This window comes from Anoplophora glabripennis, unplaced genomic scaffold (genome assembly GCF_000390285.2).
Source record: "Anoplophora glabripennis isolate ALB-LARVAE unplaced genomic scaffold, Agla_2.0 scaffold152, whole genome shotgun sequence".
NCBI classification, from domain to species: Eukaryota; Metazoa; Arthropoda; class Insecta; order Coleoptera; family Cerambycidae; genus Anoplophora; species Anoplophora glabripennis.
In genome coordinates, this window is record NW_019416497.1 from 489,839 (window position 1) to 505,213 (window position 15,375).

Genomic DNA, 15,375 nt, shown 5'->3' on the forward strand with positions numbered 1-15,375 from the left:
AACAGAAAGTGCCACCATTTTTAAGCAATTTACTCCAAAATCCACAAAAATTTGCAAAAAAAAAAACAATATTTTCTGCCACTTTAGCAAATAAATATTAAAAAAACTCGCAAGCGTGGAAGTTACACATCACAAAAGGTCTTTATCTGTCTGTATACAGTCCGCGGTTGGGGTGAATAAGAGGAAAAACATTTTATTTCAAATAGAGGGTTGTGAATAAAATTACATTTTATTCTTCACTTGTGTCACTATACTTCGTTAAAAAACCTGTAATTAATTATCGGATAAATACTAACTTTAGAGCAAAATATATATATCTAATACAGTGCTACGGTAAAGGTAAACAGTTATCGCCAAGTAATTCAAGATATCAATGAAAAATACCCAGGTGTACATGTGGTCTTTACATAAAGTAGTTCAAAAATTCTTTAGAACCTGGTCACTGGCGAACACACCTAGGCAAAAGAAAAACTATAATAATGAAGATGCCGCTACTGTACTAGTTCTACAGTCAATGAATGAATATCCAACCATGTCACTGAGGAGGCGTTCAGAATACTTAGGAATTGTGAAAAAGACCCACATACAAAAAATTTTGAAACAAAATAACATTCTGGCATACAAACCAATTCACAACCACACTTTAGAGGAAGGCGATGCAGCGAAACGATTTTTGTCTATGGATCGAAAGTCTGGAACGAAATTTCCATCAACAGATTTTGTTTTCGGACGAATCCACTTTTTCTACAAATGGCATTATTGCTTCACAACATTTTTTCCCAAATTTATTACGTTCTGTAAAAAATTAAACCAATTTTGTGTGCGAACCTTTTTTGCAGGATTTTTGCAAAATATTATTTTTCAGAAATGTTGAAAATAAAGGTAGTTTACATTTTCAGATTTTTTTTATTTTCTGGACACCCCGTATATGAAATGTTAAGTTTCACCATGACGACCTCATTTTAAATTCAAGCAAATCTTTTTATCAAGTGTGGCTTTTTTCCGTAAAATGTAAAATAAAAAAGTTTTTCCTCTTCTTCACCCTAACCGCGGACATACTATATACGGCTTTAATAATTGAACTGCAAAAATACTATGTTTTTTGCTTATTTTTATTTTAAAAGAAATTTTCGTCCACTATTATTAAGTATTTTATCTGTTTTTGTAACTGTCGGTGATCCACATACATTGTCATTAAAATTTAATCTCATCTTTTAATCCATCGTAGTCCTAGTCTAGTTATTAGAATTAATAATTCAATAATTCAGAGAAATTGAACAATTTATGAAGCATCAACATCAATCAAATTATTAAAAATGGCAATTGGGCCACTCAGTGGCAGCTCGTGAAAATTAATGTGGTCATATTTTTATAGTAAAGCATGAAAACTATTTCTATATTTACAGAAGGAACTTTCACAACGTAAAAATTTCGAACGCAATTTACGAAATAAAAAATAAAATAGAGTTTGCCGACCTTGAGTTCTCGGAAAGGGTTGCATATATTTGTACATAATATTATTTTTCATAATTTTAATTTATTTACAATTTATTTTTCTCATAATGAAATTTTATGAAAAATGAAAATTTTGAAAAAAATTAAAAAGGGACTATTTGTATTTATCAGTGAATTACAAGAAAAGTATTGTGAATATATGTGCGAACCTTTTTACCATCCAGGGTCGACAACTCCTAATTTAAATTTTTATTTCTAAAATTTCTTCCGAAATTCTTTTCCTCATAAGAATTTTTGTTGCGAGCCTGGAAATCATCCCTCAAATAGTGGTATGGGTTCTACGTTTTATTATCTAAATGTAACCAGTTAAATTTTCAACAGCTAATCTTAAAAATGGTGTATCTGTAAACCTTCACAAATCCCGAAAGTTAAAATTATTACTTAAATAATATTTTTAACGTGACAAATTTTGAAATTGCTGGAATGTTGTTTCCAACCGAGTAAATAGAAAATAATATAGTAAAGGATTGTTATATATAATGGATATTTTTAATTTCCATTCTTATCATCCAAACCATCCAAAAATCGATTAAAATACAGTTAAGGACATTATCTTAAGTTAAAAATTTACAATACAAAATATAAAAAATTTATCTATGAAATTGTTTGACAAATCACAAATGTTTTAAATAAATCGCTAGAGATTAATAAAAATTTAATTACAAATTATTAAAAAATATATGTCATAAAGCACTATATCTAGAAACTAAACAATTATTAAGTAATAAAAATAAAAAGCTTATGACATAAAAAGTACGTACACTTAGGTGAATTCATATGAACCACGCTTCTTCTGTGACAGTTCACTTAAAATTCGCAATTGTTCCGATCGCGATTTACTCTAGCACGAAGGGGTGGTAATAATCATGTGACTGTACTGGCGCGATGCAATCTTTCTGGTTCTAGTAAGAAATCGTTCCAATGGAGTTTTTTTTATTCCCAAAATCTCGTCTAGCTTATAATATTTAGATCTGTATGCTTGTGACTAGAAAGTATATTCGCAAGATTCCAAAATTTCAAAATCCCTGTATCCCGTTTTTTAGGTAGTTCCAAAATAATCCCAAAATCAATTGTTTGTACTTAACTTTCTTATAACGTTACACCAAATGGTATAACAATATCCAGACAGTAACCAAAATCATTTGCAACTAAAATCTGGTCATAGTTATTTAAAGTGACAGTGGAAGTAACACTTGGTCCTAATTGTTGATTGGCTACGTTTAATTTATTTTGAATTGATTCCTAACTGTAGTTTTTGGCCACTGCTATGGCTCCAACTACCATGGTGTTTAGTTTTACTTCTTTCTCTTTGTATTTCAATGTGCGTAGCTCATACCTTCTACAAAAACACAATTTTTCATTTAAATTACATTAAAGACTAAGATCCACTTCCGATAATAAGTCTTATCTGGGTCTTCTCCAATAAACTGTTTTGTTTCATATACATAGATTTTTTTATTCCTTTTTTGTTTCTTTTAATAAGTAGTGCAATTTAGGATCTTTGGATATGTTAGTATTGTCGTGGCTTTCGATTGATCATTTGGATTAGCTTATCAACGTTATCCTTCAAAATATTGAGAGGATCATACACTCATGTTGGACTCGGATTGGGCGACGGAATTAAAAGGATTAATATTGCCCCTGAGGTCGTTTTGGGGTGCGCATTTTGGATTTTTCGGGCTTCTTGCCCGTTTTAGAAAGTGTTGCGAAGATTTTCGCGCCTGGGGCCTGATGGTGGAATCTGGAAATTTTCGAAAAAAGTTTCCTGCCCTGCGTAGTAGGTCATCTGCGATGATTTGTCTATGGATTTCTATTGATTTGGCTCAAACTGTACCTTATATGGTGCTTTTTGAAGGTTTGATGAAATTGTTCGAAACATGAGTAAATTTCGAACTAGCATACTACGATTAATATTTAACGTAGATTTCAAAATTTACTAAACCACTAAGACGTTGTCTGAAAAGGTGCTAACCTTATTCTTATCCCTTTTATCAATAAACTAAGAGTCAAGTTTTTTTATATTTTATTTTGATTTCATGGATAATAAATTATTTACAGCTCTTGTGGCCTGTTTTTCTCCAATTTTATTTGAAGGAGGTAAAAAAATTTAGAAATTTACAAGACCACACTATAATGTCTAGTGACGTTGAATTCAGTTTGCTTCTCTGTGCGTTTTTCATTAGACGTATGCACAGAAAACGAAATCATTTTTACGATTTAGGTCTTCTTAGTAAGTACGTATTAAATTGAAAATGGAACCTAATCTGTTCTAACCTAACTCAATATAAACATTTATCTATCTACGTAAAGATTAGGTTTTTTTCGTAAACGAATCAAGAAACCCACGCATGCGGAGAACCTCGAATCAAACTGGGTTCAATGTCTCTAGACACTATTGACAGTAACTGTTAAAAATCAATTTTAGATATGTCACGCTGATGACAATATTTCATATTGACTAAATATTACTGTGCTGTTACATTTCTATCGGATACACAATAATTTTATGACTATTTACAATATACAGGGTGATTCATAACTTATCCAAAAAAATTTGGGAATAGATGCGTTGTGAGAAATGGAGTCAATATTGTAAAAAGTTTCTGTAAAATCCTTATAGTTTCCGTGAAAAAAAAAATTGAAGTAGTAGTACATTCAACCACTACATAGCTGGACAACTGTAGTTTCTAGCGTCATACGCGTGCATAGCCACGTGACTCCGAATACTGAAATTCCATTTTACAATCGTCGTCGTTGCAATAGTGTTTACTGTGGTGGTGTTTACAATAGTTTTTTTAGTAGTTAGTGTCAAAAATGGCTTGCGTGTATAGCAATCGGAGTTGATGGATTTTAATTTTGGTAAAGGAAGACAACATTTGTGTTTACACGTCGGTGCATAAAATTTTGAATTGCTGTTGTAACATCAGGTATGTCAAATTATTTTATTATTTAAAACCACAAACTAATTTTATTAATTAATAATAACAATAACGGCTAAAGCAGTTGAATTTGCTGATATAAAAAAGGTACTATACATTTCTATTTATTTCTTTCCTTGCGAAAGTTTTTGTCCGTTTTTATCACACTTTGCCACCATGCCTGTCGCATTGTGAGAGGTCAGGTTTTACACTGGACCAGTTTCCAGTGCCGTGCAGAAGTGTTTTTAAATCATTTTCGAACTGCCCTTTTTGATATTTTATTTACAAAATTATATTTGTAAGAGTCCCCTGTACGTCCAAAATTTTTTTTTTTTGGATAAGTTCTGAATCACTGAATAGGATAGATAAAATCAAATACCAATTTTATGCTAATAGAAAATGATGTTATGTTGTAGAAGTTATACCTACCAAAATATTTTGCTAGTTTTTTTCGACTTTAATAAAATAGGTTCCTATAAAATATGAAATTTGTTTTGTTGATTTACGTGCAATATAATTGTAATTTAATATCATCAAAAAGTTCTTTGATTGTTCTTTAAACCGATGTCTTTATTTTGTCAAGATTTTGTCAAGATTGAAATAAATAAATATAACTCAATCACCTACTAGTTTTTCCTTGTTAATAATTATTATTAGTCTGTTTTAAATGCAAGCCATTACTTACGTGTATAATGTTTATTATTAGAAATTGGCTTAAATATACAGCAATATACCTCCACAAATAAGTAGTCTCAGTTATAGTAGTATTAATTTCAAAGGTTATTAGGCACAATTTACACTGTATTTTTTTAATATTTTGATAGTAATACCATAGGCATTTAAGCAGTCCCATACTATACAATAGTCATAAACTGGTTTTAAGAAAACTAATAATATAATCCTAATATACTTAGTGTATAACAATTTAATAGAGGTTATAATAATTTTCTCTGTGTTGTAATAATATACACAAAACATTATAGTCTGCTGTCTGATTTAACTTTGTTTATTATTGTAATATAATAATTATTAATCGGTTTTTTATTCTTTAAATTTGACTTAAATTTAGTGAATCTAATATTTCATGCTCAGTTACAACTACGGTAAGTTAACTAAGTTTATCTTGAATCAACACCAATCTTCAGTTATATATGTTAATTTCGTTCAGCTTAGTTGGGCAGCATAAAAATATTACAAACATAAATGAACGTTCAACAAAATGCCTTTTCTACAGAGGTATCCCTGATATAATAAATTCATAGATCCAACCCCTATATTTTTATAAGCGCCATTAATGACATGTTTTGTAAGTTGCCTCCCTTCATATGAATAAAAAATTTGTCAACGCCTCCCAATGTTTCCTTTTACTATACACAATACTTTAGGTTCCCAGCATAAAAATATGTAAAGACGAGTCCAGAATTAACGTCCAATTTAATAGTTCATATATATTTCCAAAGCTCCATGTTGATACAAAATTATTCACCTTATGCATATATTCTTTTAGTAATAATAATAATAGTATTCCAAGTATGTTTTTAATTTATTTCATAAGTAATACTATTGCGAACGTATAAAAGAATAACAAGTCTATACAAGAATGTGAAGAAAATATGAAAAATAAAAATTGAAGACTGTTTTGTCTCAAGTTGAGTTACAAAAGAGCTGCAGTAGTACATAATACAAGCTTCGTGCACAGTTAATCTAGAAAAGGAACTATAATACTTTATTTGCAATTTATACGATTTCCAAGTTTTGCAGTTTACTTTTGTTATTATTTCTAAATACTTTATTTTCATGCAAAGTGCAAAATGCATTCGGCAAAGTAAGGGGCTGTTTTACCCAAGATGTAACAGTAAAATAGGTGTTGATACTATTTTACAAACAGTAATAATTGTATATTATGTTTTATAACTTATAAAAATAAAACTATATCTGTAGTTCGTATTTATTTGATTTCCACTTTTAAACTGCGAAAATTAGAGTAAAAAATTACATGTGTTGTTAAAAGTTCGGCTATTCTTCTTTAAATATATTCTATAAAAATAGAAAGGCACACTATGAAAAAGCTATTAATGCAAATGCATTCTTTATTCAAAGTAAAATATTTTTTTGTTTATAAATGCATTCCATATTTCCAAAAAAGCATTTCTAAATGTTGTGCTGAAAATGCTCATTCTAAGTAAAGCAAGTTAAGTGAAACCTTTCCAGTAAACACTTTTTTATATGCAGTTTTTTAACACCAACATTAATAGAAGTGGGAAAAGGTTTAAGATTTATATACTATGAGATGCAAAAGTATATTTCCAAAGTGTATTCAATACTTGTCTAAATCAGTGTTATAATTTTGTGCAACTTCTAACTGGAACCACTAAATTAAATATAGAAGAAACTTTATTAATTAGGATTTACTCATCCTTAGAAAGCTGGCTTAGTAACATGTAGTACGAATATGCCATTCGCAATATCTGAAACAAATATGCATTAGTTTATCATTTGTTGTTCTTATGTTGTTCGCGAATTTTGAAAACCAAATACTTAAGGGAGATTAACAGTTAACAATTTAAGAAAGAATATTGGTCCAAAAACCCATACAAGTATGTATAATTAGTTTAAAGTTTTCTACTTGGGCACAATAGGAATGGAAGAATATGGTTAACGAATGCTGTAAATTCTACAATCGTCCATGTTTTTTCATATATTTGTTTTTAATTTCTAAAAACTCGCCTATACGATCGTTTTACAATCAGTTGAGTGTGATAAAAACCCAGTTACCATAATTATATGTACATGTACAATACTTTATATACAACCCTGAATTTTTTTAATATTAGTTTGTGGTTTTGAAAAAATACCCTTTACGCCACTGTAACCTTGTCATATGGTCTGTAATTTTGTATTTGATAACAACTATTTATCTGCAATTAACAATAACAAAATCATTATAACTTGTCCAAATTTTGTAAATGTTATATTTATTTCGTTGTTACGGTGACATAAACAATACGCCATATTATTTGTATTTTTTGCTCTCTCGTGTTTAATTTTGAAAAAAAAATAATATATACAGGGTGTTTCTTAATAACGTGCTAAGATTTAAGGAGGTTATTCTTGGGTCCATTTTAAGAAAAAAATTTCATATGAATATATGTCCTAAAAGTCTTAACTTCTGAACTACAAGGTGCTAAAGTTCTATGAAAAAACATTTTTTTATTATAACTTTGATATTACCTACCCTACATATTTTTTCAAATTTGGTACACGCCTTCTGTTCATCAAGATGCATTTTTTGATGTACAAACAATTTTATTATTTTTGCCAGTGACGTGTGTACAGGTTTTGTATTGAATATTTTTGAAGAAAAATATGTTACGCCACTGCTTTTTCTTTAAGTAAAAATCATTTTTGAAATCCTCATTCCTTTCTGAGCAAATGTGGTGTCTTGAATTTTTTCGTTTGACGTACGATTTTCGCATAAAAAAATAAAATTCATTCATTTGCATCTTATTTACGAGAAAAAAAAATGTAATTTTGAACAATAATTTATTTATTTAAGATAATAACTTTTAAACATTGAAATTATGAAATTACAGTAATCTACATACATTTTGGATTGGTAAAAGAAAATTACCCTGGCGTGACATTTTTCTTCAAAAATATTCAATACAAAACCTGTACAGACGCCACTGGCAAAAATAATAAAATTGTTTGTACATCAGAAAATGCATCTCGATGAATAGAAGGCGTGTACCAAATTTGAAAAAATATCTAGGGTAATACCAAAGTTATCACAAAAAAAAATTTTTCATAAAACTTTAGCACCCTGTAGTTCAAAGGTTAAGACTTTTAGGACATATGTTTATATGAAGTTTTTTTCTTAAAATGGACCCAAGAATAACCTCCTTAAATATTAGCACGTTATTAAGAAACACCCTGTATATAGAGCTAAAAAATCCAGCGTATTTAGTAGAGAAGAGGTGGGTAGATTCTTTATGGAAGCATGGGACGGCAATTTTTTTTATTCTATTTATTCAGATTTAAGTTCATCCTAAACTCAAGAAAATGTAAAAAATTTTTAATTTAAGAAAATTATTATTTCAGATCGCCTCAGCTATAGGATTAGAGGGAGTCTATAGTCGAGAAAACTTGTCCAAGATGATTTCGAAAAACAGGATAATATTCTTGTTGGTTAGGTATTAACATTCCCGATTTAAGCCTTTGCAGGTAACACACAGTCAACTGTTTTTATATTATAAGAAAGGAAAGTCTAGCAATCAATTTGTTGAAATAAATTATATTTGAAAAATACCAAGCTAGATAGCTTTCTACCTGAAATTACCAAGTTCTAATATCTACACAAGTCACTGTTTTAGACGGACATTATTGGCAGACACCGAAGGAGATCTCATGACTTTGAAACACCACGATGGATGGAAGTCGTCCGATGTAGCAGAGGGATGTCTGATTCGATAAAAAACAAGATTGGCAGCAATATACTCTACGATATTCTCTGCTAAGACATCCTTTAGCTAATCTGTATCATATATCAAGGCTGTGTTCAGCGAAAAGTCAGACCCGTCAAAGTCGTCCAGCGGACAAATATTTCGTTGGTCAGCCCAATCAGCTGATTGGGAATATTGGGCAGGTTTTAATACAGTTACTAAAGGCCGTTCAGCGAATTGTTTGACTAAGAAGTTTGACCGAACTAGTTACCAACTTGACCAAAACAATTCAACTAAAATATATGTGTAGATTAGATACATACATTATATGTTTTAAAATTTTTAATTTTCGTTCATTTTCATTAATAAAAAAAATTAATTTTATTTTTTTGTGTTATATTATTTACTTTCTACATTATCACGGCAAGCGGTAATTGCATCTTGCCGCACCCTATGCGTTAATGTATAATTTACCACACTTAAAATAATGCATGTACTGTTCTAAATAAAAGTAATTCATTTTTTTTAGTACACAGGATTTTTTTTATTAGAAGAATATATTTTAGGCTAATATTAATACCTTATATAATAATAGATATACTTACACCAATAAATGTACTCAAAGATAATTCGAAGAAATTAACTGCGTATAATTTTATGGGTTTTTGAGTTCTACAGATGAAAAACAATAAGTCTTTCTTATATCCTTTTGATGCAGGGACCCAATTTGACTCGAATGCTGCATATGGAATCTTCTTACTCTAAAATAGGAAACATTTTTCTACAATTTTTATGCTGGGTAATTCGAAATTAAGGGGTATTTTTTCAAGAGCTTACTTCCCTCTTAAAACTAAGATTAATTTTTCAAAAAATAATCGAATATCTTTTATATATCATCCAAACGAGTGTAGATATTTAAACCGAACTTTGTAGTATAACCATCTATATAACTTTTATTTATGTCAACTTTTTCAAGCAACCAGTGTACTGCCGGTGGTATGGGCATTTGATGAAACAACTGCACTAACCTGTATGAATTCAAAATTTATTGATTTTTCAAATGCACTACAAAAATTGTTTCTCGGGACTTGTCTATATATTTTATAGGAACGTAATTGAAAACAATAAGATAAAATTAAATGATCAATAGTCAAAATTAACTTACTTACAGGCCAAGTCTGTTACAAAAATTTACTTTATCTTTAACCAAAGTATACATTTTTCTTTGTTTCGACCTCCCTCATAATGGAGGATAGTTGGCGATTTGCATTGAATTAGATTTTTTATTTCTTTATATAGGTATTAAAGCTAATATTCCATTTTAATGCTCCACTTAGTAATGACGATTTTCTTAATTAAATTTAATACACTAAATAAAAAGAGTTATTAATATTTTTTCAAAATGGCATGTCGCTTTCATTTCCCCTAAGAAATACAATATATTTTTTAATTTCTGTTTGATATATCTAAATTTACATTTCTTTATAATTTTGACATATCAGATATGTGTTTCTTTTTCATTAATGCATACCTAGATATGTGATATAAAAGTATAAAGGCATAATTTCATTTATAACAGAAATTTAGGGAAATTTTTGTAATTAATACGAAATAGTTTAATTATTATATACAGGGTGTCCCAAAGTGACGCCCGTCCTTCTGGGATTTGATTAAGGAGACAAAAACGAATTGAAAAGCAAGAGTGCAAAATTTTCTGATTGTTTTTCTTTGTTGAGTTATTCAAAATATTATTAAAAAAACTAAAAAAGTGAACATCCTTTTTTTTGTGTCGAAACTGAGGTCTGTGCTTATGGGGACCAAGGCAAATAATTTATAACCAATAGTATAGTAGGTAAATATAGTTTCCGATTTTCGGTTGTACCAAGGTGTAAGGAATTATTTTAATCAAAAAAGGATAGAGAAAAACGTTTTAATGATACAGGGTGGTCCGAATTTTATGCAGGAAACTTCGAGGACAAATGGAACTCTTTAAAATAATAGGAGTTTGTCTTATAAACATAGGTCTCAAACGGCCTCGTTTTAGGGATACAGGGTGTTGAAGTTGTTAAAAAAAATTGATTTTTTGCTTATATCTCCGGAATCTATTAACCGATTTCAATAAAATTTAGTACAGATAATGTATTATAGTAGGCCTTGTATTTCCTAAAATATGAGCTCTAAAGGTTCAACCAGTGGTGTACAACAGGACAGGGTCACCCCCTTTTTATAAAAAAAACCTACGCCACTGTATTTTTATACGCTATTGTAACGGATTTATATTCTATTGCACAAAAGTTATTCATGAGGATTTTCTTGTGACCAAACATGCAAATTGTGGAAATTCACTATCCCTCGCCTTGTGAACGCAGACTCATCGGTCCAAAGACCTTCTAGTAAGAATTCTCAAAACCACTGATAAAAATTCAGGCGTCTCTCTGCAGCTCCCGGAAGTATATTTTGCACAGGTTGTAAATGGTACGGATTTCTGCCATCTTTATGTAGAACTTCAAATTTTCGATTTACTCACCCCAAGTTGCCGAGACGTTCTTCGTGTACTTAACCAAAAATCGTCGTCAAATACTCTTAAAATTTCATTTCTGTGTCTTTCATTACTCCGTCGTGAATTTCCAAATATCGTTTTAATTCAAAAAGATGAAAGCGACGACTGTAAAGAATTTTGTTGATATGATTACAAATTGCACTTACTTTTAAGCGTAAACATAAATATTCTTATAATATTATGATTAAAAGTGTCTGCTACAAGGGGATTGTGTTGGTATGAATAACTTGAAAACGGCGAACTTTAAAGAAAAAATTCAAGTTACCTTTTTTACGTATTTTGTGCAATAGAATATAAATCCGTTACAATAGCGTATAAAAAATACAGTGGCGTAGGTTTTTTTATAAAAAGGGTGGTGACCCTGTCTTGTTGTACACCACTGGGTGAACCTTTAGTGCTCATATTTTAGGAAATACAAGGCCTACTATCATACATTATCTGTACTAAATTTTATTGAAATCGGTTAATAGATTCCGGAGATATAAACAAAAAATCAATTTTTTTTAACAACTTCAACACCCTGTATCTCTAAAACGAGGCCGTTCCAGACCTATGTTTATAAGGCAAACACCTACTATTTTAAAGAGATCTATCTACCCTCGAAGTTTCCTGCATAAAATTCGGACCACCCTGTATAATTATTTTATAAAATATATAAAATAATAAAACTTATAAACTAAAACCACAATGCTTAAATAATAGAAATTGTTTTTACAAAAGGTGTTCAAATAAGTTGCCTTCTACTTCAAAACAAAGATTAGCACGATTAAATATTGAGGCATGAACCGTTTGTTGGATCTCTTACAGTTATTCTATTAATGCGACAGCAGCGTGTAAACGGGCTACTACATTTTCTGGATTTACAACAGGATCGCTGTGAATCTTCTTTTAAATAATCTCAAAAGAAAAATCCAGAGGATTCAGATCTGGTGATCTAGGAGGCCACGCCATGGGTTCACCTAATCCAATTCATCTGTCTGAGAAGTTTTGATTCAGATAATTTCATACTCGTAAATCATAATGTGATGGAGCTCCATCATGTTGACAGCAATAATTTAGTCTAACTGCTAACGGAACGTCATCCAGCAATGGCAATGATAAGTTTTCAATTAAAAACATACAGCTGCATTATATAATTATTTAATAATCCAGTCCAAATGTTTATTATTATTTTTTTGAAAAATTTTTTTGAATAACAACAAAGAAAAACAATCGGAAAATTTTCCACTCTTGATTTTCACTTTGTTTTTGTCTCCTTAATCAAAACGAGCGTCACTTTTGGGACACCCTGTATATGATATGTATTCTTGTAAATAAGAAATATGCGTATATTTAAAATACTTACCTTTTCAGTAACTTCGTTTCCATACCAACAATAAATGTATAAATCTGCCCACACCCCTAGCTGTAAAACACTCAGGAACCAAAAGTCAGCGTTAACATCATGATTCTAAGAATTAAGAAATAGTTTGTTGTACTAGCTAGTTCTTGACTGATTTTCATTTATAAGTAGTCCAATAATTATAATTTATTTCGTGATTTTCAGTCGAAAATTGAATTAAAATTAATGATCTAATTTAGTTCAAATTAAAATTTCAAAAATATTAAAAAATATATAGTATACTTACCATACTCATACTAGTCATAATTAGAGCAGTTGACACACACGATGATGTGAACTGAATTAATAAGTATTTACTGAAGTACGATTCAACGAGTTTGGAGTACCTAAAAAAACCATGAAAGTATTTACAGTGACTTCCTTGTTTATATAAAACCGATTATTATTTAACATTAATAAAATTAGATGCTTACTCCACGATTTTTTTATGGTACTGAACACATATCTTGAGCATCTCCGTATCTAAATTGATTTCGTTCATCGCAGATCCGTTGTTTAAATTTTTTAACAAGTCAACCAATACATCGCATTCAGCAGATAAATACGCTAAGAAACCGGCAGCCAATGTTGCACCATTTAGGTTCACAAAAATATCAATTAGGGCACTTACACTCTGATGAAAATAAACGATTTCATAAACTACAGGTCTCTTATAGTCGAAAGGGTACCAACAATTCAAAGGTAAGGTATAGGGCGTTTTGCTAAAAATCGGTAACGTAACGTAGTTAAAAAAAACAAGCACAGAGAGATAACTATAAATAAGATGTACTTTTTTCCAAAAGCCCACGTAGTCGCATAGAATTTTTGTCTGTTCCTCGTTGAGTTCTACGTTCACACTTCTATGGATCTCAGCATCTACTAATAGCTTGAACATTTTACTGTATTTCATGATAAAAAATGTTTTGGCAGTGGCCATTATGCCGAGAATGATATATCCCGCACCAATAACATCTTCTAGAAGATTTGATGATGTTAAAATGTACCCTGTGAGGCCTACGCTCATTGTAAAATTGAAAAATCCATTAACAATGATCGTGTAGATCAAATACGATTTGTCGGAGGTGAAATCTTTTTTGGGCCAAAGCCCAAGATATTTCATTACCACCAGATTGTAATGGAGATATTCTTTTAGTTGAAACCTCTTCATCTTCTCAACTGGAGCAGAACGAAACATAACGCCATGTAATATATAATTTTTGGTTTTACTAATTTCATATCTGAGGAAAAGTGTAATAAATATTATTTAATATTAATACAAAAGATGAGAAGTAACACGTTTTGATATATTATTCATGGCAAAATAGTTATGTTCACATTGCGGACGTTTCTTTTTAAAACATTAATTTAAACAGTAAATGTGTAATTTTTTTAATCATGGTAATTTACTTCAACGATAGCTATTATTGAAAAAAATATACCAGGTGGCCAAATGAAAACGAAACAGATTTCAGGAACTTCGTCAAGATTGTAGAAAAACGCTCAGACCCATCGATTTTAGATTAAAGGGGGACATTCTTTGCTGGTATTTTTGACTCCGCCACTTTCACCCCCAAGCAAGGGTCAGCAACACCCCAAAATATTTAAATGGAATTGAGGGTTGAGTAATATTTCTTTTGAAAGCTCTTACAGTTCTCTTTACAATATACTTTAAATTTTATAATTCCGCCCTATGCTTTGAAAAAAAATTACATTTTAAAATTTAAATTATGTTTAGTTGTTTACTTACTACTTAGTTGATTAAATGTTCAAACTGATGACCGCCCACTTCCATACAAGAATAAAGATTTTGTTCGAAACGTTCGCGCACATTCCGATGCATTTCCGTAGTGATTCGACGGCATTCGTCGACGATTCTTTGACACAAATCTTCCAGCGACGCTGGCTGTGTTTTATGGATTTTACTTTTTAGGTATCCCCACAAAAAGAATTCAAATAAATCCGGTGAACGTGGAGGCCACTCAATGCTGCCTCTTCTCGTTGGTCTAAATACTGACGGACAATTAACGCATAATGCGGAGGAGCACCGTCCTGTTGAAAAATCAAATGATCTTCATCATACACTGGAACATTTTCAATAATATCAGTCAAGGCAGCAATAGCGTCTTCCAGTAATTACATTTGGCCAGTCAAATTACCAGGTAGAAAAAAAGGACCCACCAGCCGGTCACCGAAAATTCCAGCCCATATAATTAATTTTTCCGGTTGCTGTGTATGCACCTCGTGAAAAACTCTTGTGTTTGAATCGGACCAATAGCGGTAATTGTGACGATTTACCGTCCCGTTCAAGAAAAAACTGAATTCATCAGAAAGACAGATGTTAAAAAGGAACTGTGGATCGTTCCCTGCTCGCTCACTCATTATTTCGCAAAATTGCAAACGGCGGTCATAATCATCCTCATGAAGTTCCTGGACTAAATGTATTTTGTATGGATGGAATTTATTCTTCTTCAAAATGGTTTGTATGCTAGTTCGATTGATCCCAGACACAGATGCCAGCTGCCTCGTACTTAATGTAGGATCAAGATGAACTTGTCCCAA

At 30.7% G+C, this 15,375-nt stretch overlaps 1 protein-coding gene across 1 annotated transcript; it reads right to left on the minus strand.

Moving 5' to 3' along the window:
* Positions 1 to 6,841: 6,841 nt before the first annotated feature.
* LOC111691632 lies at positions 6,842 to 13,984 on the minus strand. Its single transcript, XM_023454753.1, has 4 exons — positions 13,448 to 13,984; positions 12,781 to 12,885; positions 9,481 to 9,636; positions 6,842 to 6,901 (listed from the first exon to the last, which is right to left on the minus strand). Exons 1-4 carry the CDS (start codon positions 13,982 to 13,984, stop codon positions 6,842 to 6,844), a joined length of 858 nt encoding a protein of 285 aa, XP_023310521.1.
* Positions 13,985 to 15,375: the final 1,391 nt, after the last annotated feature.

Excerpts from the sequence above, each read along its gene's own strand:
- LOC111691632 (XM_023454753.1), bottom strand. The coding sequence starts at position 13,984 with ATGAAGAGGTTTCAACTAAAAGAATATCTCCATTACAATCTGGTGGTA. Across the intron at positions 12,886-13,447 it reads TCGTTTATTTTCATCAGAGT|AATCATGATGTTAACGCTGA; the intron begins GTAAGTGCCCTA and ends CTTAATTCTTAG. Across the intron at positions 9,637-12,780 it reads GAAACGAAGTTACTGAAAAG|AGTAAGAAGATTCCATATGC; the intron begins GTAAGTATTTTA and ends TTCCTATTTTAG.